Source organism: Ornithodoros turicata, chromosome 1 (genome assembly GCF_037126465.1).
Source record: "Ornithodoros turicata isolate Travis chromosome 1, ASM3712646v1, whole genome shotgun sequence".
Lineage (NCBI taxonomy): Eukaryota > Metazoa > Arthropoda > Arachnida > Ixodida > Argasidae > Ornithodoros > Ornithodoros turicata.
This window is the reverse complement of record NC_088201.1, coordinates 21,793,667-21,817,210: the sequence shown is the minus strand read 5'-3', so window position 1 is coordinate 21,817,210 and position 23,544 is coordinate 21,793,667. Positions and strand designations below refer to the sequence as shown.

The 23,544-nt window shown below is 43.2% G+C and overlaps 2 protein-coding genes across 9 annotated transcripts; both read right to left on the bottom strand.

Annotated features, from left to right (window-relative positions):
* Positions 1-95: 95 nt before the first annotated feature.
* On the bottom strand, positions 96-1,935 carry LOC135377627 (cilia- and flagella-associated protein 298-B-like). The gene is made up of 2 exons (XM_064610191.1): positions 1,859-1,935; positions 96-826 (listed from the first exon to the last, which is right to left on the bottom strand). The coding sequence occupies exon 2, from the start codon at positions 804-806 to the stop codon at positions 105-107; it is 702 nt and encodes a 233-aa protein (XP_064466261.1). The 5' UTR covers positions 807-826; positions 1,859-1,935; the 3' UTR covers positions 96-104.
* Positions 1,936-7,289: 5,354 nt separating this feature from the next.
* On the bottom strand, positions 7,290-23,306 carry LOC135377624 (pre-mRNA-splicing factor CWC22 homolog). 8 transcript variants are annotated; one of them, XM_064610184.1, is made up of 10 exons: positions 23,216-23,306; positions 22,059-22,297; positions 21,775-21,968; positions 21,591-21,678; positions 12,352-13,813; positions 12,199-12,276; positions 11,982-12,134; positions 11,801-11,928; positions 8,173-8,274; positions 7,290-8,079 (listed from the first exon to the last, which is right to left on the bottom strand). In XM_064610184.1, exons 2-10 carry the CDS (start codon positions 22,280-22,282, stop codon positions 7,788-7,790), a joined length of 2,721 nt encoding a protein of 906 aa, XP_064466254.1. In that variant the 5' UTR covers positions 22,283-22,297; positions 23,216-23,306; the 3' UTR covers positions 7,290-7,787. The 8 variants fall into 8 exon arrangements, with proteins under 8 accessions (XP_064466254.1, XP_064466253.1, XP_064466256.1 ...); XM_064610183.1 differs by having other exon boundaries at positions 23,059-23,297; XM_064610186.1 differs by lacking the exon at positions 23,216-23,306 and adding an exon at positions 22,953-23,038.
* Positions 23,307-23,544: the final 238 nt, after the last annotated feature.

Genomic DNA, 23,544 nt, shown 5'->3' with positions numbered 1-23,544 from the left:
TTGCTGTTGAAGCAGTTACTGTACATGAATTCAGGGGAGCTAAAATAAATTTTTCTTAATGGTTTTCCAGCACAATGACATAAGCAGTGCACAAGTCATATCCATTATGGCTTCCACTTTATTTCACCAAGTCCTTGAACTGCTTTTTGGAGAGATTTTGTATCCACATTGGTGCTGGCTTCTAAAAACTGCACTTCGTGCTGCCTTTTAAGCTGCGAAAGCAGAAAATCTGCTTGGGCTGGGCTACTATTTCCCATTTCTTTAATGGGTGCTCTTGGACCTAGCACTGCCAGTATAGTTGTCTTTTCATTTTTACCCACAAAGTCTGACAATTTTTTACCTCTTGTCAACTCTTTCCCAGCCCACCACAAATGAACATCCTCATCTGGAAGGTACATTTCTAGATTTTTTGCAGAGAGGCTTTCCAAAATTTTCCCAGAGCTTTCAACATCGAGTGCAGTAGCTGAAACAGTGTTCTTTAGCATTTCCACAGTGTTAAAGATGAGGCTTTCAGACACACATGTTCCAGATTCTTGCTGGCTATTTGATACTCTAGCTTGGGCCTCGGTGGTAACCTTCAGGATTGTCTGTGCAGCATCTTGGGGGCTGAATGCACAACTCTTGGATTGGCAAGATTTTTCTGCCATCATGTGATTTGCCAGCTTCTCTATTTCACTGCATAGGTGCTGTATATGCATTATTCCCCTATATATGTTGGCCAACTTAGGAAGTAGTTCAGACAAGAGAGTTTCTGAGCTACTTTCGACCAGGAAAGTCACAGTGCCAGACTTTACCTTGAGTTTCATTGCCCTTTAGATGAACAATGCTGAAAGAAAAACCAGATTTGTGGGGTTAAGAATTCGCTGGACGGCAACTACTGCAGTCTGAAGTTGTTCGGAAAATATTTTGTTTGCCAATGTAAAATAACGAAAGTTTGGTAGCGCTTCTGTAACTTTCGGCAGAGCCGTATCTGTCGAATTCGAGAGTTGCACCGAACGGTCATAGACATCAACACAACAATGAACAGATAAACAAGTTTTTGTGCATTGATGGACAGGTTAGACAGGATTTAATAGGCCACTAATGAATGTATTGAAGCTTAGCTTACCAAAACGACCGAAATTGAGAGGTATGTGTCTATGGATTACATCGGTTACATCTCATATGCCGTTGCCGTATCCGTACCGTAGCGTGATCCGTAGTTGATGTTGATGCTACGAGGCTTAGCCTTCGAGTTTCTCATATCTACAGGTACAGATTTTCCCGCCCATTTTAATCGAAGTGCCATACAAATTAGTCCAGTTGCCGTCCAAATATAATTAATGGCATTTTGCTTCCTGTTCGTAGTCTTTCTTCAATCTCAAGGAATGTCATCACCACCACCCCTAACCTCCCTGTGTCCCCCCCCCCCCCCCCATTTTTGGCAACACCCCCTGCTTGGGATTCGACATAAACCACTGGTCCAGAGATTAACGTTGCATTCTACTAAGACTGAAAGCGCTAAAAACACGAACGCTGTGTTGTTGTCCTGGTTCGTGTTTTTAGCGCTTTTAGTAGAATGCAACTCCTATACCACCAACAGGCCCAAATGGACATTTTAATGCAACGTTGAAGTGACAAAAATGAGGATACAAAGTATGGTGCAGCTAATTCCAAGCTTTCGTGCAGGGTCTGTGTTTCGTGTTACATCAAGTCTGGTGATCATCAGGCTTCACAAAGTGCAGATTGGTGCAGACTAGAGCCCTGTGCGGATGAGATTTTTGGCATCCGCATCCGACCCGCATCCGCGCAGGCGTTATCCGCATCCGATCCGCAGCATACACAACATTTTACATCTGATCCGCTGAGCAAAACTCACCATCCGCATCCGATCCGCAAAATCCGCACGTTTCGAAGGACGCGTAAAGACAGCCGGAAGCATGTTGGTATAATTTCGGAACCCTCCATGCTGTCACGGAAGGACTCACGACGACAAGCAACGGTAAACGTTTCAACAAACGCGATATGGAGACTTCTGGAACGCGTGGAACGCTACCTAGCAGGGTGTCGAACAGACACGTTTTTTGTTCCGGTTTTCGTTCCGGTTCTAACATAAATGGTCCGATACCGGTTCTGCTCCGGAGCAAAAAAATAACAGTCCATACCGGTTTGAACCGGTTCCGCTTCTGGTGGGCATATTCATTCCCAGAAAAAAAATCAATGTTGCTAAATGTAAACCCGTTTATTCCGCATACATGGTATTTAATATGAATAGGCAGCGGTGAAATTGGTAGCTCCTGGTTCCTGTAGGTGACTGTCTGTTCAAAATAGGCTTTCTCCTTTCTTGGAGCGCATGATACAGACGGACTTGTTTGTCGTGATGTCATACGTAAAGTACTTTCTTGCTGGATTGGTGCGATCGCGTCCCATCCGAATGTCTGTTGCTGCTTCCTCGCCAGCAAGCACTACCGCACCAGTACGACGCAAATCGAGGAACACCTTCACTCACAAACGCACTCGAGGGCTCCGTTTTCTTTTCTTCGTGTCCTGTCCACAAAAGAGGCGCCACTTCGCACGCGCTTGCCCTTGTGAATACCTACATGTATTCAACTTCGCTGCTCTCAGACAAGGGACACGTTGCGCGACATTACTGATAGAGAGGCCGTTACGCAGCCCCCTTGGGTCGTTCTTTAGTTGAGGAGAGTTTGGACGGATGAAATTAAAACAAAAACTAAGGCACATTGGTAGAGAGTCACAACCGGTCACATGTACCTCTAAGTCTATGTGCGCGAACGATAAAACGTTACAAAGGGAGCCTAAGGGTCATAGTATACCGACATACATTCCACCGTAACCGTAACCCTCGTAAAGTATCCATGACATGACTTCAGAACACACGACTTCAGTTTAATTCGTCTATTCGTAGTCCAAACCGGCAAAGTTTTTTTCTTGGACCGAAAATTGTTAAATAAATTTTTCGGTTTCCCTCCTGAGAGAAAAAAAACGTATACGGTTTCGATTCCGTTCTGGTTCGCACCAAAATAGCGTTTTTTTTTTCGGTTCGCTCCGACACCCTGCTACTTCGTTGGTGCTTGCGCGGTTCGAGACGCCAGAATGCCTTCTCTCCCGTCTTGGCCGTGCATGGTCAAAGGTGAACCCGAGCATGCGCTCGCTGTTGGCGCGCAATACAAATAAATTGATGGTGGAAAAATTACAGCACGCGGTATATCCGCATCCGACCTCGCGCCATCTGCATCCAATCCGCACACCGCAGAAAGTGCTAAATTTTCATCTGAATCCGTAAGTATCTTGCAGATATCCGAGGATATCCACTTCCATCCGTGGATGGTGCAGGGCTCTAGTGCAGACGCTGCGCGAAAGCGTGTAATTTAGGTGCTCCATACTTTGTATCATCATAAGTTGATAAGTTGATAATTCTTGATAGGAGATAGGTGTTTCACTTAACGTGAAAAAAAAAAAAGAAAAAAAGAAAGTCTACTTGTCTGAACACTATGGGGTCAACGCTATTTATCTCGGGGAGAATTCGCCGTGACTCCCGAGCACTTTTATCAAATTTAATTTGCGAGAAATTTAATTTTCCAAATTTATCTTTGAAATTTGCCAAGTCAACCACACGTTTTTTTTTTTTAAAGGCAGGAACAAAAAGCACACATCAGATTTACCCAATTGCATTGTAAAATACATTCCCTACAACTTTGGTACTAGCTGAAAAAAAAAAAAGCACTAAACGCCATACACTTCAGCATGTACATAATGTCGTGAAAGTAACTAGAGTGGTTTCGGTTCCAGCAAATGTTTTCACTATTGTGGCTTTTTCACCTGCCCGGAAGTTAATTTATATTTCGTACTGCAAGATAGTTCAGAACATGCCAAAAGTAGTCAGTAACAACAGAAAGCTGGGCAAGTTAGTAGACATAATTAAACCTCTGTATGCAATAAGGGGATAGGTCGACTTATCCTCTTTTTACTATTTTTGTTGCAATGACATCTACATACCAGTATGCACCTGCCACTGAAAACTTAGGACCTTACTGCGATTTGTTAGCCCGCTACAGCATGATAAAAAACGGGAAATGCATGTGTGTCAATGGGACGGACAATCATATCAGGCCCCTTTTCTCATTTTGGGATTTTTCGACTTATCCCCTTATTGCATACAGAGGTTTAATTGAACATCAAAAGGAGTGCACACAGAACACACAAAGTCTTTGCGTGCTCCGTGTGCACTCCTTTTGATCCATGAAGAAGACCGAGAGACACGGACACAGAAGACGACACACGTAGGTTCTCTCTCTCTGAGAACCTACGTGTGTCGTCTTCTGTGTCCGTGTCTCTCGGTCTTCTTCATGGATCTATACCAGCTAGCCTGCACCCTTTCCCTTGTTTACTCCTTTTGATGTTTATCGAGAATAAAAAAATTCCTGAGACAGACGTCACAACAAAGATTCCCCACCACCACAAAAAAAAAAATAATAATAATTATAAAACTGCCAAAAATGCTAGGAAAGCCTGCAGGTATAGGTCTCCACTCACACGATCTGATTTTTCGATCGATCCTCGATCGATCGATCGATCCTCAGATGAAAATCCTGTGCAAATCCATACTAAGAAAGCCTGAGCTATGAGCAGAACAGAAAAAACCTACACGACACGAAGGCTCAGTGAAGCGCTCACAAAGGCTTCACGTCGTGTCATTTGCCTGTTGTGCCCATAGACTATCTTAGAATGGATATGGATTTCATCTACCAGACTGCCTGCCTATATGCCATCTTATCTGTGCAAATCCCTAGGCAATGGGCAGTCACAGGCAGAAAAAAATGTCCCTAGGGTGCGATCCAATCATACATAAATAGGTTTTGCCTGCTTCATTTTAAAGGGATTATTGCATCCGGAAACTCATCTATGAAACCGATACCACATGTTCGGCATCGACCGACAATCTATTTGGCTATTTTTTTTTCGTCTGAAAGGTGCTTAGTTGTTATAGACACAAATTTTAAGGATCAGTGCTGCTTCCACAGCTGCAGAGGCTCCGACGGCATGATGTCACTCCCGAAGCGGAAAAGTGAGAGGGCGGAGCCCGCGACATTCCTTTCTTAGGTAGTGACTTAAGACGAGAAAACGGGCTAGTTTGTGATTATCCATGATGGCAGCACCCAATATAAGACAAGGGACAGTAAGAAACAAGGACAAGGGTGCGCGACAAGTGATGCAAGAGTACACCAGTAATACTTAAAAAATGTGGGTAAAACCGTCGGCTGTGCACCTTCAGACAGAGGTATGGCTACAAGTACAACATAGTGACCACAAAAAGATGATGGAACAAATTCTCTGACGAATTGGTTCAACAAACCGCTTCTAATTTTTAAGGTGCAAAAGTGTGAATGCAAATGAATGAAACAGAAGAATACCTTCTGTCAAATATAGGTAGGGCTCTCGGTTCTTGGAGTTTCTTTTTTTGGAATAGTTGAGGGTGTTTCTCAGAGTTTACTGTATTTTCAGAGATTTCAGTTTTTCGTTTTGCTTTCTGCAACCGAGTTAACATAAGAAATTCGGAGACAAAGTGACAGCTGTGGAACGGCGTACTCACAAAAAGAATGAGAAGCTGCTCTGCAGAAACGCTTAGTGTAATGTGGCAAGATTTGCAGACGACATCTGTAAAATGATCACCTGGTGACGTGAACATCTTGAAACCCGGACATTCCTCGACATAGTCACGTCGAAGCTTTCCTTCAAGTCTCACCCTACTGCCTGCACTGCAGCTACCTGCCCTTCCAAGAAGAAAATGTTTACACCTGTTCTCCCTTAGCCACTTTGAGGACGAGAGGAAGCATGATCGCACAGAGTAAGGAAAAGCAAAACCCTCGGCATTGGAGGTTTTACAAGTAGACGTGGGAAATGGCCAAAATGACCTCAAAATACCCTCCCCAAATAAGCTGTAATCATGTGAGCTATATACAGGGTGTCGGAGCGAACCGAAAACTGTAACCGAAAACAAACCGTTATTTTGGTGCGAACCGGAACGGAATCGAAACCGTATACATTTTTTTCGCTCAGGAGGGAAACCGAAAAATATATTTAACGGTTTTCGGTCCAAGAAAAAACTTTGCCGGTTTGGACTACGGATAGGCGAATTAAACAGACGTTGTGTGCTCTGAAGTCATGTCATGGATACTATACGGGGGTTACGGTTACGGTGGAATATATGTTGGTATACTATGACCCTTAGGCTCCCTTTGTAATGGTTTATCGTTCGCGCACGCACACAGACTTAGAGGTACATGTGACTCTCTAGCAATGTGCCGTAGTGTTCGTTTTAATTTGAACCCCGCAAACTCTCCTCAACTAAACAGCGACCGAAGGGGGCTGCATAACGGCTTCTTTAACGGTAATGTCGTGCAACGCGTCCCTTGTTTGAGAGCAGCTAAGTTGAATACATTTACGTATACGCGAGGGCAAGCCCGTGTGAAGTGGCAACTCTTTTGTGGATAGGACACGAAGAAAATAAAACGGAGCCGTCGAGCGCGTTTGTGAGTAAAGGGGTTCCTTGATTTGCGTCCTACTCATGCGGTGGTGCTTGCTGGCTAGACAGTAGCAACAGACATTCGGATGGGACGCGATCGCTCCAATCCACCAAGAAAGTACTTTACGTATGACATCACGACAAACAAGTCCGTTTGTAGCATGTGCTTCAAGAAAGGAGAAAGCCCATTTGAACAGACAGTAACCTACAGGAACCAGGAGCTACCAATTTCACAGCTGTCTATTAATATTAAATACCATGTATGCGGAACAAACGGGTTTACATTTTGTAACACTGATTTTTTTTGTGGGGATGAATATTCCCAGCAGAAGCGGAACTGGTTAAAAACCGGTATGAACCGGTATTTTTTTGCTCCGGAGCAGAACCGGTACCGGACCGTTTATGATATAACCGGAACGAAAACCGGAACAAAAACGTTTCGGTTCGACACCCTGGCTATATATCTTGTGAATTATGCTGTGCATCCCAAATGGATTCCTCACCACTAAAATAAAAGTATGTTCTCCAAGACTCAATGGATAGCAGTGTTATAGACAAACATGGTGAGAAATATTGAAATAACGCTACAATTATAACAGGATTCCATCAGTGTTTCCTGGGTAGTGTTAAAATAGAACACTTTGACAGAGCCACCTTTCGGTTTCCCATTTGTTTGTGTGGTCGTGTCATGGTTGAGTCCCGTAAACTGAGAGGGCACATTTAATAACCTGCATACCACAGCTCAGTAATTCCACATCTCACACTCTAAGGCATTCCCTTTCTTTAATAATTTTTTGGACCTTGAATGTAAGAAGCCCTTAATGATGACAATGACTTGACATTTAACGGAGCATGAGCTAAAGTAGTCCTTAACAGCGTCATGTATATTGGTGAGCACCAGTGCAGTTATACCACAGCTTCGCTCTTCGCGGTGCAGGGTACAAACTTACTTTCCCACGGTCACTTTTAGATCACCAATGCAACAGCACAGAACTACTTCTTATAATCATAATTAGAAATAGTCCTTGTCTATGTTGTCAAAGTAGTAGTAATGCTAGCACTTGTTTCAATTAAAGGCAACACAAAACTAAGCCAGGAATAATGCTGATATATCTGCTCCCTAGGCTTACTACCAACTGCTTTGACACTGGTGATTATGTGAAACACTTTACCTGCACACCTGGTACCACCAAATGATACAATATCTTGTGTTCCAGTATATTACTCCAGCTCACTTCAAATACCTCAATGTTATTTCACATGCTCAATGTTTCGCATGAACCTTGCCCTTGTTATTACTATATCTGGATCGTTTTGGAGGATGACAAGTGCGACTTCCGTGATGAGATTTTCTGTGCTGCTTCTCTCTAGCTTTCTTATTGTGGCCACCGGACTCACTGCTAGAGTCACTGTCACTATCCTCGCTACTTGAGGAAGAGTCTGATGAGGAAGAGCTTGAACTGGATGATGAAGATGAGACAGGTAACTGCTCCTTTATGATAGCATCCGGAGGTGGGAGCTTTGGAGCGGACTTCAGGTGCTCGCGTAGGTCATCCCTGGATGTCAATCAAATGTATTCATATTAAGTACCACACTCTGTCAATGCTGTCTGTCTGTGCTTTGCTTCTAAAGGTGTGCTGGATACTTACGTGAGACCACCAAGGCCAATAGAGGTGAAGAAGTTAATGGCAAAACGAGTGTTTTTTGGCAAGTCCCTTGGAAAGAGGCCGTCAAAGGCTTCTTGCAGTGTGCTACAAGAGAGAGAGAAGAAAGTGGCAATGCTATCAGAGTCGCAAATGAAGTCTAACGGTACTTTCCGCTGGTCGCACCAATCCTCCGAGTGAGACAGCATGAACAAGGTTCTCAATCCAAATCCGAGCGGGAGGAGCGCCAGGAGCGCGCAAGCCAAACTTGGCAGCCGCTCTTGGCGCAGGGAAACAGCGAATATGTAACTAAACGTGATTCCCGGTTTTCCATCGAAGACAAAAATATGGAGTTGACTCGTACTAAAGCAACCGCACTAACGGCGGGGTTCCATAACATGCGACAAGCAACACACTACAGATACTGTCGCTGTAGCCACTGTCGTGGGGGTGCAGCTACCCTATCCATTTGCGAGGCGGCAGCAGCTGGCGATGAAACTACATTTGCGAGAGAAAAATCTGTACTTTTCAATTGATTATGCAGCATACCTGTCTCACAGATCACGAGATTTCGATTAAAACGCCGCAGGAAAATACCTAAAAACCGAGATAAATTTACATTGCTGTAAGTTTGTTATGATATGTGTGCCTGTGGTGGCACTGTAGTCCTATCCCTTTCCACACAATGTGCAACAGATTTTGGTCACACGCGATAACCATCGATTCAGACGGCTGCTTTCCACCTACAAGCTCAAAATTTCAGTGTAATAAAGTTGACTTGCCACCCACGCTACACTGTTGCCCCCACATCTCTGTGCTTTATCATTCGCTCCAGTTACATACCGGCAAATCTAGCGGATTTGGGCAAGCGCCGGGCAATGATCTCAGACGACAAGCGACAAATATCTGCAGGGAGTAGATGAAAGATTTTGTAGCTGCGACAGAGCTTCCTTGTCGTTCAAATGGTGGTGCCGCCATCAAATTTGTCGCCTGTAGCGTGTCACGAGATCCAGGCTTAAGGCTTCCCAACGTAAGTGCTTACACTCGCATGACCGAAACCCCGGAAGATCTAACAATCGCTCCAACAGTGCAAATCTGAACAGCACTGAGCGCTCCAAGTCGGAGGTAAGCAGTCGAAAAGAACCAGTCAAATGTAATCAGCTCCATTTCGATCAGATGAACATGAAGCACTTTGCAAGAGTGCCCTGGGGTGATCGGAGGCGACCAGTTGAAGATACCATAACTGTGAGATCGTAACACTGTTATACTACAACACACATTTAGGATCCTTAAAAATTATTCTGATGAAACTTCAAAGCGACGTGATCGTGACACACTATGCCCAAAAGTACAAAAGATTGCATTTAGTGATTTCAACCAGCCCTCTGTGGCACTAGAAAGATTTTTGTACTATAGTCAAATCTTGTTTATATGACACTCATCAATCCGACATACTCGCTTTATGACCATTTTGCTCAAGAACCATTCTCTCCCTATGTAAGCCCTCCTCGTTAATATGAGAATTTGCTTACCTGACAATGACATTTTTTGCACGATTAGGGGGGCAAACATGTGTATTATATATTATGACCACTGGTGGTTGAACAAGTGGCCCTCCTGACCTACAAATGCCCTGGGCTTTTGGATGACACATGTTGAAGCCACACGCCCAGTTTCAGGATGACTCATCAGGTAGGGGTTTGATGAGGGATCCTAGTTTTCCGTGATAAAACAAAAACAAAAATTCCGCGTTTTTCTGCGTCAAGGATAGGCACATACATAACTTACGGTAACCGACAAGGTCGCGAATCTGCGCGGGAACTGTAACACACAATCGTTATAGAGGTTTCTAATATTAAATATACTTTATTTTACTAGCTCAGTTCGTGTATACCGCTACTAGCGTCAGTACATTCAACGAACATACAACCGTGCACACAGCACAAAACTGTTCGAGGCTCACTATCTCAAAGCATTCAATGAAACTATTAATCGGCGGCATTAAAATATATCTGGAGCATCCCGGCTACATTCTCCCGTTTAGGCGCTGGCATTGAGGCCGGAACAAGCTTCACTTCCCAGCTTGCTGAAGCTCTGCTCGACATCAGCAAACGAGACCGGTAGTTGCAGCAGCGGTATCGAAATCTGGGAAAGCGTGGGAGCACGTTGAGCCAGAGCCTTCCAAAAATCAGATGGACTATTTCGGTGCTGGGGTCTTCAGCTACCCGTTTGTAGATCCCCCATTCCTGCCAACATTCTATGGGGAAGTGTAGCGTACCTTTCAAAGTACCGATGTCATTACTTGCTACCTGTTTGCTACTTGTTAGCTGTTTGTTACGTTATTTGTTGTTACTTGTTACCTTACCTCGTTACTTGTTCGTAGCTGGCCTCATGGTTTGGCCTCCAGACCATGGTTCACAGCAGCACAGAATGAGTTTTGAGATTACTGATTATTTACGTACTATGTAAAAATGATAAACCTACATTTCTCCGTGCCCAAAATAAAAATCCAAGTTTTTCCGTGACCAACGTTGAAATCCGCGTTCTTCCGTGACCACGGAATCCTAGGATCCCTGCTCGTGATGCTCTTTGTAACACCAGCAAATAAGCTTAATATTACAGTGCCATTGGTCACCTGGTGATACTGACCTGCTGCAGTCATACGGGAGCAACTGACAAGACACGCAAAATGTGCTTGCCATTAACCATGCAATAGTATCGCTCGAAACACTAGAGCTTCAAAATGTAACTATTTAGACACTTTTGTCGGATGTCCTCCCCAAACACACTGACGTTCTTGAACAATACTTCCTGTTTCGCAGCAAATAACACAGCAATGTGTTACGCACAAGGTTTTTTTCCCCTCTACCTTTGTGCATATATGCTGTTTGCCAATATGACAATTTGCTTGATGACGAATATCTGCGAGAACGGTTGTGGTCAGGTTAACGAGGTTTGTCTGTATATAGATGTTTTGCACAGACAAGTGGCAGGTCTCTTTACCACTGTGTGCACATTCTTGCACATGGGTGCAAAGCCCTTGCACTGCAAGCACTTTGCAGCATCTAGCTATCATATTAGAACTGATCAGGAATACACATTTCACTCATACATTGCACACATTACTACAACAGCATTTCTTAATTCGTGCGTGCTTCAACGATAAACCATTTTGGTATCATAGCGTGAATGAAAATTCTTTTTGTAACTAATGTTGTATAAGCGATACATAATGAAATTTGTCTGGGACAGCTCTGAATGTTTAAAACTGTTCATAGAAAAGTAACTCACTGCTGAGTTCCTACATTTTTCCCAATGCAAGTATTTTTCTCTTAGATATGATACTACAAGATCTGTCTCAAACGCAATGAAACTGGATGCCTGGCTCAAAAACTGACAATGTTGTAGCCATCATCATGTAGCCTGGACATCAGATGAGACTTACATTTCAACTTGATGTTCAGTGGAAGTTTGAACTTCAGTTCCAAATAAGCAAAGTTGGAAATATGGAAAATTGAGGATATGCTATTTTTTTTTGTTTTCTTTCTTTCGACAGCCCTGTCTGCCCCACCAATTTTGTTGTTGTCCATTTGTCAGTGATGCACGGGAGTAGTAAAAACATAGTTCTGCTTACGGGTCCTTGATCCTCTGGTTGAGACTGGAAAGCCCCATAAATTCACACAGTTCCTGGAACAGTATTTTGATGAAAATGCGACTTGATGATGTTGTGTCCTCTTCAGTCAATTTGATGTGATGCAAAACCTGCAAAAATGTTAAACTTTCAAGGACTTGTAAATCATCTTATCAGGACTCACCGTCCAAGGAATAGCATCAGTAAAAAGGAGGTGTGCAAAGAACTTTGCAATGTTGCGCAGCTTATTTGTTTCAAAGCGATGAATCATGTCATATGACGTAACAAAGATTTGCTCAAAGGGTTCTGCATACTCTTTCTTCAGCTGACAGAACCTCTGCAAAAAGAACAGCACGATGATTTTTTTTTGTTGTGTACTTTCAGGGCAGATATATACATACCTGCGCCAGCAGTCCATAAAACTTTTCATACGTTCTTTGCTGTGCACAGCAATCAAGAATCATGTGGCACAGCTCTTCCTGCACAGAAATAATGTAAGATCAGAACACAAAGCAAATTTCAGTCACAGCTGAATACAGTCCATTTGCACTTACCACCTGTCCAGGCTTTATCTCTAGTTTTAGCAACTTGTGTGCGCATTCTTCAAAGTTGACGCTGGACTGAATCGTAAGGTAAATTGTCCTTCGCAGAGCTATGAGGTTGGTTTCAGTGGAGTCAATAATTCCTTGGTCATCAGCATCCTCGCCCTGCTCTTCACCGTCTTCATCATCATCATCAGCTTCACTTCCAGAACCGTCCTCCTCAGAATCACTTCCAAGAAGGTCTTTTGCAATGGAGGCATACTTCTCTTCATTTTCAAGATAGTCAGGGTCATACTTGAAAACATTCAATATGTCTTCGCCATCTGTAGGGTCATCCAATGTTAGAAGGTGGGTGTACTGGTCTTCTTCGCTTACCAGGTTCAGCTCTGGAAGCACACTTGGATGCGCGCTGAAGCCATCTTTGCGAATTGCAAACATTACCTCAATCATGTACTGGACACGTTTGTCAAGTTGGGCCTCGTGCAGAATGCTCCTCAATCGCTCGAAAATTGCGTGCACACCCTTTGGTGACACCTCAGTAAGCTTCATACCACATTCTTTGAGGAATGCAATTGCCACCTCGACAGAGTCATCCGTAGGACTACTCAAAAGCAAAGTAAGGACTTCTAGAGCCAGAACTTCGTGCGCTACTTGCTGGTTAACTAAATGGGCAGTGAACCGAACCGAAGCCATGCAAGCAACTTTATCATTCCGCTTGAAGCCACGGCGGAACTGAATCACTAAACGTTTGAGGAGAAGTTCCCCTGTCTGTGGGAATTTGCTGTTTATCACTGCAACTATTGCACCGTAAACATGCGTGAACGTAGGAGAGGCTGCTTGTGCCTGCATAATAGTCCTGCATAGGATGCCTCTCCCACGAACCAAGTTCTCATGCACTAACTCCTTGATAATCACCTCCATGTTTGCCACATTGGCTTTGTTCACAAGACCATTGATGCTTTTCTTCAAAGCTTCCCAGGCAATCCGTTGATACTCAATACTCGATTTGTCTGTTATTTTTTCCTGCATCAAGCGAAGGCGAGCTGGCGGAATATAGGCACCTCCAGTACGAGACGTAATGACACCTGTTCCACCTCTTCGTCCTGTCCTATTTTCAGTGGTATTCTTCTCCTTTTCTGCGCCTTCCAATTCCTCGTCGCCCTTGGCTTCAGCTTCCTTGCGATTCGTATTTCTACGTTGTGCTCCTTCCTCATATCGAGAACTTTCTCTGTTGCCTCTGTGTTGGTGCGAATCTTTCCATTTATCTGAATCTCTGTGTCGCCTAGAATCATCTGCATCCTTTTGCCTGTCACTACCCTCCTTATAGTGACCAGAGCTCTCCTTACGACGGCTGTCCTTGTGCTGCTCTGAGCCATCCCTACGTCTGTCCGAACTTTCCTTGTGCCTGTCAGAGCCGTCTCTACGTCTATCGGTAGTCAAATGATGGTCTTCGTCATCACATCTGTCAGATCCCCTGGAATAACAAAATACAAGCTTCAAAAGAAGTTGTAACAAGCACATGTCCTTATAAGTCTCACACTCAACTTCAGTAACAGTCCTTTCTAAGGTTTGCATGAAAGGCCTTATCTTGTACTACCTGTTTTCATAGCTGCTGCAGCCATCACAGAAGACTATACAAATAAATTTTGCAGGATAACGCATAGTAGTAGTACTGGTAGGTGCTCATTCGAATGAATGCTTAAGGCGGAATCACCTGCTCCGGTCACGTGAGCTTTTCTCAGTGGATGGGGTCACTCGCAGCAGAGTCACATGATCTTTTCTCAGTGAGAAATCGGAAGTGACGTGAGTTTATCCATGTCGTTTGCAGGTGTCAAAATAGTAGAGGGACAAGACCTCTTTCCTCCAGTCCCTGTTCTCCCGTGGCCTCGTGAACCATTGTGCGTTAATGCGTACTAGTCTCAAATGGAAGAATGCCTACATAATGCCAGCATTGTTCAGTGGCGAAGCACGGAGCTGTAAAGCATACGTTAGCTCCACTGGCTCCATTTTCATTTATATTTCTGTTGGCAGACTGTCCGAAGTTTCCTTACGCCAGTCTGGATGAAAACACTGCAAGGACTTCCTGTACACTGTGATGTTGTGCGTGACAGGAATGTCATCATAGAACCACGTAAAACATTAATTTAAGTTACCTGTAAAGCTGTAGAAGACTATAAGCTAAAACAATGATAAATGTTCATGTACTGACTTTTGCCTGTGCTAAAAGGCAACAATACACATTTTTGCCTTGACATTACGAATTACCTGTAGGTGATTGTTCCCAAATCGTTCGACAGCATGTGCGGAGCTGCAGTACCAATATGGTATTGACCATGAGGATGATGCTGTATCGAAATTTGAAACCAGGAATTCAGCCACTGCTGCGAAATGCTGCGAACATTTTGTGGATCCCGATGTGCTGTTCATGTGCACAAGCCCCGTCCCTATAGATGATGACTAGGGCCTGTAATTTTAGGCATTTGCCTATAAATGCCTATAAACGCCTAAATGCGATATTTTCGGTGCTGCCTGCCTTTTTATCGACTCTATTGAATTGTGGCCTTTTTTAGCATTGTTAGCATTTTTAGATGCCATGACAGCCTTTTTGAGGGGTGAATCACCCCATGTCATGGTCATGATTTATATGTTGTTGTTGTTTAGGGGTGAAAGTGCGAGTGCGCATTTCATGCTCATGTTGAGTGCGGCATTTTGCTTCTCGTTTCTGCGTGTTTGCGCCTTTTGTTCTTTTTTTTTTTTTTTCGTTTGGTTTTCTTCAGTACCTTGGTTTGCTAGAAGGGTTCATGTATATTTGATCAAAACATTTGCCCTTTCTCGGCCTTTCAAGATAATCGAGGGTGGGGAACTAAAAGTATTATTCAATATAGCTTGGTTCTAGGCCGCCTCAGCATTCATGTACCATATAAGTCAAATCTTGTACTGTACCGTAGCCTTTAAATGAGCACGTTTTCCTGGATGGAGCATTCTGAAACACTAACAAAGCCAAAGAGTGTACGAAATTAACATGCCTATTTTTGCATTTTATTGCCTATTTCCATCGTGTTTAGTGCCTAAATTTCCGGGTCCTAATGATGACGCTCGAGATAAGACGCCTTCAACTGTGCGAAACTATTTATCCATTACAGAAACTACAAGAAAGCATGCGATTGGCATTAAAGTATGTAAGAAGGTCCATTGTACCTGCCTGAGTCATGTAAGTACTTTTTATCAAATTCAAGCACAACGGAACATTATGAAAAGAAATTATTGCAAGCTTGCAATCTAGTCGGCGACAGACATGGAGGTAATCACAACAAAACTGGACCCCTCATTCTCAAAAGACTCTGTGCCCAAACTAAAGAAATTTTGCGTTCAATACATGGTTCCAGAGTTAACTTATCTCCGGCTAGCGAGACACAGGGAACTGAGAGACAAGCCAGTACAAATGAGCGAGCCTGACGACGTTTTGTAAAGAACAATCTGAAATTAATACTCTGCAATGAAACCTTTGTTGTTCCTGGAGCAACAAGCACCTTCTGATTACGTACCTCCCTGCGTGTGTAATTTTTTTCTCTTTTCTATTCTGAAAGTGTGGTTTTCTATGACTTTTGTCACTATGTATGATATATTAGCTAACCGAGATCTGTATATCCCGCTGTGCATTGTACATATCGTCCATCATCGGCCATATGTAAATAAATTTCTGTATACAATGCCAAGTGGTGCTGGAACTGTGCTACAACTCGTCAAAATATGTGCTCAAACACAGACAAGATCGCAACTTTCCAACCACAGAGCAGGCATTCATTTGTGGTTACCAAGTGCAAATACTGCAGACCAGCACAGCTGTGATTTTGCAATGTATAAATAATCACGCTGCAGCGAAAAAAGATGAACTTTCATTTGCCGTCAAACTGTATGATAGGGCTATGGCTTCCACAAACCCGTATCTCAGTTTTGCCAGAGGAGGACTACTCTTATCAGAGGAACTTCACATCTATGTAGTTTGCTTTTCTTTTTTCCCTCAAAACAAAAAACAAGACTTTATACAAGGTTACAAACAGTGTGAACGGTGCAGAGGACACAGCGAAAAGATATGCTTGTACACTGTTCATGACTGTTGGCATTCCTGGAACGTCTAGTGAAATTAAGCTAACATTTTCATGTTGGCTTTGTATGCGATTCCTCATTTGTGTGTTCCTGCTTGCTGTCGTTGCTCATGAAGTATGTCCTATGAAATCTCGGGCCCAGATGGACACTGGTTCGCCTGCGACTGCTAATTATTGCAATGTCTCAATATACTTAGCGATTCGTAAGCCTGTTTGCTGTAGAAGATTTACAAAAGACCTCAGGAAATTCCGCAGCAAAATCCGAATTTCATCAGAAACTGAAAACTCAATGAGACCACAGAGGTATGATATTGCTGTCTTATATCAGAATGGTTTTACACTTCTTGCCCTAAACCCTGATCCTCAGAGCCCGCTTGTACGTGCTCAACAAAACCTTGAATAGCTGATGCGACGAAAGACGAACGAGGTCATAGTATATCAGCGCTGAATAGGATTAGCTCTGAACCACCCTCTCCCGTTACACACACCCTGAACTCGGAAACTAGTTGTATGGCAGCACTGTGCAGTTCCAGCTAGCAGACGACAAAGTTCCTATTTTGTCAAGGTTATCACAAAGGTGTCAATGGCTACATGTAAATTTTTCTTTTGAATTTTGATCACCAAGAAGAGACACACAGCTTGACACTATTTTCAAGCAGGCTGTTCGCCAGAGAAACGTTTTAATGAGCATTTTTGTGTTGCCCCCGTAGAACTCCAGGTATTCATATGAGGAGAAACAAAATGTTTATAAGGTTAAAGGGACGCAGAGAATTGGAAAAGGTGTCATTCCATGCGGGATTTCTCATAGTATTACCTGCGCAACATTTGACTCTGTATGTAGAGTCGTTTCAGAGATAACCTTGACAGCGTAAGCCCCATAGACATTACATTGAGGTGATTCCGCCTTATTTGCCACAAATTATAGCTGAACTGACTTTACTGAACATATACATAAAACCTGACAAAACAATAAGAACCACATTAGCTTTCCTTCTTTGAGACATGTGGTAGGATGTGTTCGCAGCCTGAAGATCAACATTTGCCACGAAAAGCAAGACAAAACAAGATAATGCGCTTAGAATTGTTACAATGCCTAAACATAAATAATATGGGCTCAATGTTTTAACATTATGCAAGGAAGTGTGTCCATTGAAGCTAGTTTGATTTTAAGTGTAGGAAAGTGACGGATAGTGCAACTCAGTAAGAGAGAAACGTTTTATTAAACGTCCTATTTTTTTTGGTGTGCTGGTAACGGTATAATCGAGTAATCGGACTACACTGCGCAATTCTGGTACCTATCCCCAGTTTCGTCAAACAGCTTTTGTCTTAAACGTTGTCCTCAATAGGTTTCGACACTCGTTCCTTTGCTGGGAAATACATGTGGAAGCCAAATAAAACACCACATTGCCAAGCTGAATCGACCTTATTGGCGCAACTCAGGCCACCAGTTACAGCACGCTGCTTGACATCACACATGTCTAAGGACTAAAAGCGTGATTTCTAGCGAACAAAGAGGAGATCGTTTTATCGTAACGAAAGCTTATGCAGCAAATGATAAAAAATGTGTGCGGATTATAAAGCTCGAAGCAGCTCATCGATAAGGTAGACAACGATCACAAATACGCAGCGTGACAAGCTGATGAGTTCAGGATGCAAGGGAACAAAATACCAACGTAACCACTGCTACCATTTGAAAAAATATTTCGTGAAATATAGAGAAACGCTTGCCAACAAATTATACTACCTTTGAGGCATTGTTTACCAAGGAGCACATGAAACACGCAAAATGTACGCTGTTCCCAGATTGGATTGGATTGGATTATACTACAACGGCAGCCGCGAGCCGTTTGGCGAATTTTTGAAATAAGTTCAACCAGTGGTTCAACGTATTTTCATAACCATACACATATACACACCGTACACATATTTGAGCCTCTTGTTTTGTCAGCAATGATAGTGGTGCGGTTGGTCCATCAAAGAAACCACTAGGAACAAGAGTTGCGAGAGTGCGACGCCACAGCGGGCGGTGTGGTGGTGTGGATTAGTTTTGCCATAGCCTCCTATATGGAGGCTATGGCTATGGTTTTGCCCAACCGAGGTTGTTTTTTTACGTGCACCGAAATCTCAGCACACCGCATTTAACGTCCCTTGTTAAGCAGCTGCCACCAAGTTACCATCAATTTGCCATAAACCGTGGGATCAGGAGGAGGACACGATACCAACTGATCCACCGAGATAAGTGCTAGGCTAAAACAGTGAACGCTTACGCGACTTGATGGTGTATATTTAGAATCGTATGCTGCTACGAGAGGTGAGCCATGAACAATCCAAGGACATTTTCCACAGTGAGCCAAAATCTGCTTGTCCTGCTCTTCACTGATACACTGTGGTAGAATACCATCATGTCTTGTCTTGCTTCATGCTGTTTATTTTCTGGAGAGGGCTAGGTTTTCAAATCCCACTTCTTTATCCTCCACCTTCATCAAGGCTTACAATGGGAAAAGTTTGAACATATAGCTTGTGTTCTTTTTTTATATATCACAAGATGGTTATTTTAAAAAAAATCATGAGTAAATTACACCTGTGTGCGCGGTAGTATGTGAGGGCTGCATCGTTAAATGTATGAAGGTTGATATTGAAACAATCATGATTCCATGCAAGTGCTACACTTGTACCCTACCCTCTACTTTGTCAAAGGTGGCTTCTCTGCAATACCCCTCAACACTAGACATTTACGTAAATTTGTGTGATCATTCCGGCATGCACGTTATCTCTAGGCTGTTTGCGCAATGCAGACTGTGACATGTCTACTATATGCTTGCCCGTATTTGCTGTGAGTGTACTTGTAACTTAAATGTACCAATAAAAAGCAGTATCTACTTGTTCCCTTATTGTGGGTTGATGCAGTTGAGCAGTTGATGCTGCCAGCTCACCTCAGATGGCAAAAACACACAGAACATGGGGTGGGGGCTGATGCTCTACTACACTTTCATACTTTATTGCAATACCCTAGACTCAAAAGTACAGCTACAATATCCAGCTCAGAAATCAGGTATGGTACTTCAGAAACTGTAACTGAATTATGCTGTCGATCATACTGTTTCTCCCACATTCTGCAGTTTTGCGGAATCAAGTAAAAAGACAAACAAAGCACAAGTGACCCTTCTGCATGGTTTGTTTTATGACTATCCTGATTCCTTTCTTAGACCTTTGGAGATGGTGCTTCCATTGAGTTACACCCCAGTTACACGGGCAGGCAGTCTTCAATGAGGATTGAGTGCCACCAAGCACATAACATGTCAACCTGTCAAGGAACACTGGATCCACTGCTGTTTGAGAAGTTGACACATGACACACGTGGTGGCGCTACACACGTGTTTCAATGTAGGGTGCCTGAATACTAACTCCCTCTGTAGAAGCGAATGCCGCAAAGCAGCCATGTTTATGCCCACGCTTTCCATGCAGGAATGCTGTGTACCGATTTCACCCACTTTTTTAAACTCCTCTACTATGTATTTACTCAACTCCAAAATGTAGTGTGTAGCTAAGCGTATGGCTACACTTTTCTGAGTGCATTGTGAGCTGTACATGGGCGTAAAGATGGCGGAAATTCGTAGCAGACGACGCAGTTGTCTTCACCCTATCCAGAGGGAGCTAGTATTGAGGCACCCTAGTTCAATGGTCATTGGTTTCAATCCTCATTGAAGACTGCCCATGCAACAGGCCTGTAAGAGCATCTGAATACCTGCATCTAGATGCTTTTCCTGTACGTGGTGGAAAGCATCAGCTGGATTTCTGGTGTGCACTCCCATCTCTGGCAGTTGCTGTCTCTTTTTCAAGTACAGCACTACAGTTTTGAGCTGACTCAACAATTGGTACCAACAGGTGGAATGAACACTGTGTATGTGCGATCTTGTCTCATCTGCTTATCTGCTATAATAGTGCTAAGCCAACACCTAAGCAAGCACTTAGCAAGTGAAGGTGTGGTTCATGCTTATTTGGCATCAGGAATAAAACAGCACCCTGAAATGGCATGTAATCATTCGCAAAACTTCGAAAGATCTCTTAATATGCCATTCAGAATGCGATACACAATATATGTTTTGGATAATATTGTTTTATTTGATGGGGGGATTTCGACAACACAAGAAAAAGCAAGTGGAAGACTAGACTGCCTGACTACTTTTACTGCTACAACTGTAACTACATCCAAGTAATTTTGCATTACATATCTATAGCTGTAAGTCAAATACTTTTTGGCAAGATTATCTGCAATTGTAGCTTGCGTCCAAATTTAAACTCTCATTGTTTCACCACGGTTCAGTGGAGAAGGCAAAGGCTACATATGATGCCTTATCTTGACCAGACCCATTAACTATAAAGCAATTGCGGAGACTCCACAAAAACACTCAAAATTGTGGCTGTGGTAGAACAGTCAAGTACTAAGATCTTTTTATGAGAAGTACTGCCACCAAAAGACTCCAGCTTATGTGGGGGAGTATTAATCCCTCCACTAACAACCTTTTTTACCTTTAACAAGGTCAACAAAGCCCTTGAAGGAATATAACCACAGTATCATGTATGTCATCTTACAGTGTACGAGGTAAATGCACTTTCTATGGTCACTGTACCTTGAACAAAAGAATCTCGGTTGAGAGTAGTGCTTTGGGCACAACATTTCGTAACTACACTCTTAAAAGAAGGGTGTACTTTAACTCCTTTTTCTTGCCACATATACAACTCCCTTTTGGAGAGTACAATTCCTCTAAAAAATGGAGTCTCCTCACTCCCTCAAGGGAGTAGCGTAACATCTTTCTCCCTGCCGGAGAGTAATATTACTTTCCTGTAGAGGGTTAGAGCGTAACCCCACTCCCTAAAGGGAGTGAGGGAACTCCTTTTTTGAGAGTAATTGTACTCTCCAAAAGGGAGTGATATATGTGGCAAGGAAAGGAGTTAAAGTACACCCTTTTTTTTTAAGAGTGTAGATATCCATATAGCACATAGTTCCAGGTGATCTCGGAGAGATACCACTAGATGTATCTCTCTGACTATCTATGTAAAAAAAATATATATATATTTCTTGCTGCGTTTTGACATGTAGCAATACGGGACTGCAACACATTGCAAACTAAATGCGTTGCTTACTTTTTCACCTCATTCTCCATCTCCTTGACTTTGCCATGATGAACATCACGATGAACTTTGTCACTTTTCGGTTGGACCTGTGGACCATCTGCAATACAGCCAAAACAACTGACTTTTCTGCTTGAGAAAGCTTAGAATGGGTAGGATTCAACACAAATTTCCATTATGTAGAAAATATTCTCACCTTCACATGAATGTTGCTTTTTTGAGGAACACATTTTTTTCAGTTCCTCAGCACCTGTGTCACCAACACGAATTCCACATTTTGTGGAAACCCTGTCATCATCGCTGCTGTCACTGTTGCCACTTTGGTGCCAATACAAGATGACCTCTTCACGACGACCACGTTCCCGATCTCGGAGTCGTTCCTGGATATACCTGTTGAGATGCAACACCATCATTGTCCTCTGCCACTTTAAAACTTTGCTCGTGTCAACTACAGCTTAATAATGCAACTACCATCCCAACCTGCGATCTCGTTCCCTTGTTGCCGAGTCACGAGAGTCATCACTTCTCTCTCTTGACCATCGGTCCAGCTCACCCTTTGTTGGCCAAGGTTCACGAGAACTTGAATGTTTATCCCTTTCTTTCTGGGTGTGAAATGCAGTATATTGTGTGGCTTTCTCTGGTGAAGGGCTACTGCTGCTCAGTTTAGGGCACGATTCTCTGTTGTCATCTTTCCTGCTTGCCATTATTTGAATAAATGCCTGAAAAAAGCATGCAGCAGTTGATTAGATCCATTGAAATTCATTTCACGCTATAGAATAATTGGCACAACAAACGGACATTATAAGTCATCCTCAAGCGTGTCTACTACGGAAACCCTGCCTTCTTTCCTTTCCTTTGTAAATGACCATTCCCATTCTGGGGTTCAGCAATGGAAGGTGCAGCCTCAAGAGCATGGAGGACCAAGGATGCTGCATATGAGATGTAGCAAAACTCACTCATGGTTGCTAAAAACGATAGGCGACCAGAGAGTTGCAAAAAATGCTATAGTAAAGACCTCAAAGAATGTGCGAAAGGGATGCACAAATGTTTCACTATCAGAGAGGCACAAGGAGCACACAGTTGAGTACAGCTTCGGAAGCAGTGGAAGGTACATGGCATTTCTTTTCCTGGTGCCTCCTAAAATCAGCTGTAAATATTCCGAATAGCGTCTCGTGTGGAAGTAGTCAAGAATCCGTAATTAGAGTGGAGGGCAGGATGTGGACGCCCAGCAACACAACAGTTTAAGCTGAGAAAAATGGAAGCTTGTTCTATAGTCAGTTTTCGGCCGAACACACTGTACCACTGCGCTTTTACCTGGACGCGTCTTGCACATACAGCGCACATTGGCATACACACAGACACGAGTTACTCAGCCTATTTTGCAGGTACACTGTACAAGGTTCACCACTGGCAACACGCAACAGTCCCTCTTAAGGTACTTAAAACAGGTGCGTGTGACAAAAATGCTAATATTTAATACCACTTGTAGGTGTGCGCTTTAAATGATTCCCATGGCCGAGAGAGATGTCGTTGCCGATCGTTCCCCTTGCGCGACCATATGTTGTGTATCCGCTACAACGAAAAACGAAAACGGATCCACTCTACGCAGCAATGTAACAGATTATAAAGTCGCTAACTCTATTGAAACACAAACGCCATCCTCGGCTTTTCGCTTGATTCCAGTGCTTTTTGGTAGGCTAGCGGCTAAGCGCTAAGCAGCAACTAGAATACTGGATAGTATTGGATAAGTGCTGGATACAGCCATACGACTCAATGACTATTTGCTGGCTACTAGGCTCTCAAACAAATGTGATTAGGTACCAAAGACTGACACGAACAACTATAGCAGCAATAAGAAGCATTATTTGCAGTTGCAGCTTTCAGAAAATAGTAATTTGACAGCAATTAATATTCCACTGTAATATTCACCGCGTCAGACTGGCGTCATCTGGCGGGTGGTACCGGC

What these genes read in the sequence shown, in the direction of transcription:
- LOC135377627 (XM_064610191.1), bottom strand. Translation starts at nt 806, where the DNA reads ATGAAACTCAAGGTAAAGTCTGGCACTGTGACTTTCCTGGTCGAAAGT.
- LOC135377624 (XM_064610181.1), bottom strand. Translation starts at nt 22,928, where the DNA reads ATGCCAATGTGCGCTGTATGTGCAAGACGCGTCCAG. An exon ending in AAAGCAACATTCATGTGAAG is followed by an intron (nt 21,679 to 21,774) that starts GTGAGAATATTT and finishes GCTGTATTGCAG; the next exon opens with ATGGTCCACAGGTCCAACCG. An exon ending in ATTGGCCTTGGTGGTCTCAC is followed by an intron (nt 8,080 to 8,172) that starts GTAAGTATCCAG and finishes ATTGACATCCAG; the next exon opens with GGATGACCTACGCGAGCACC.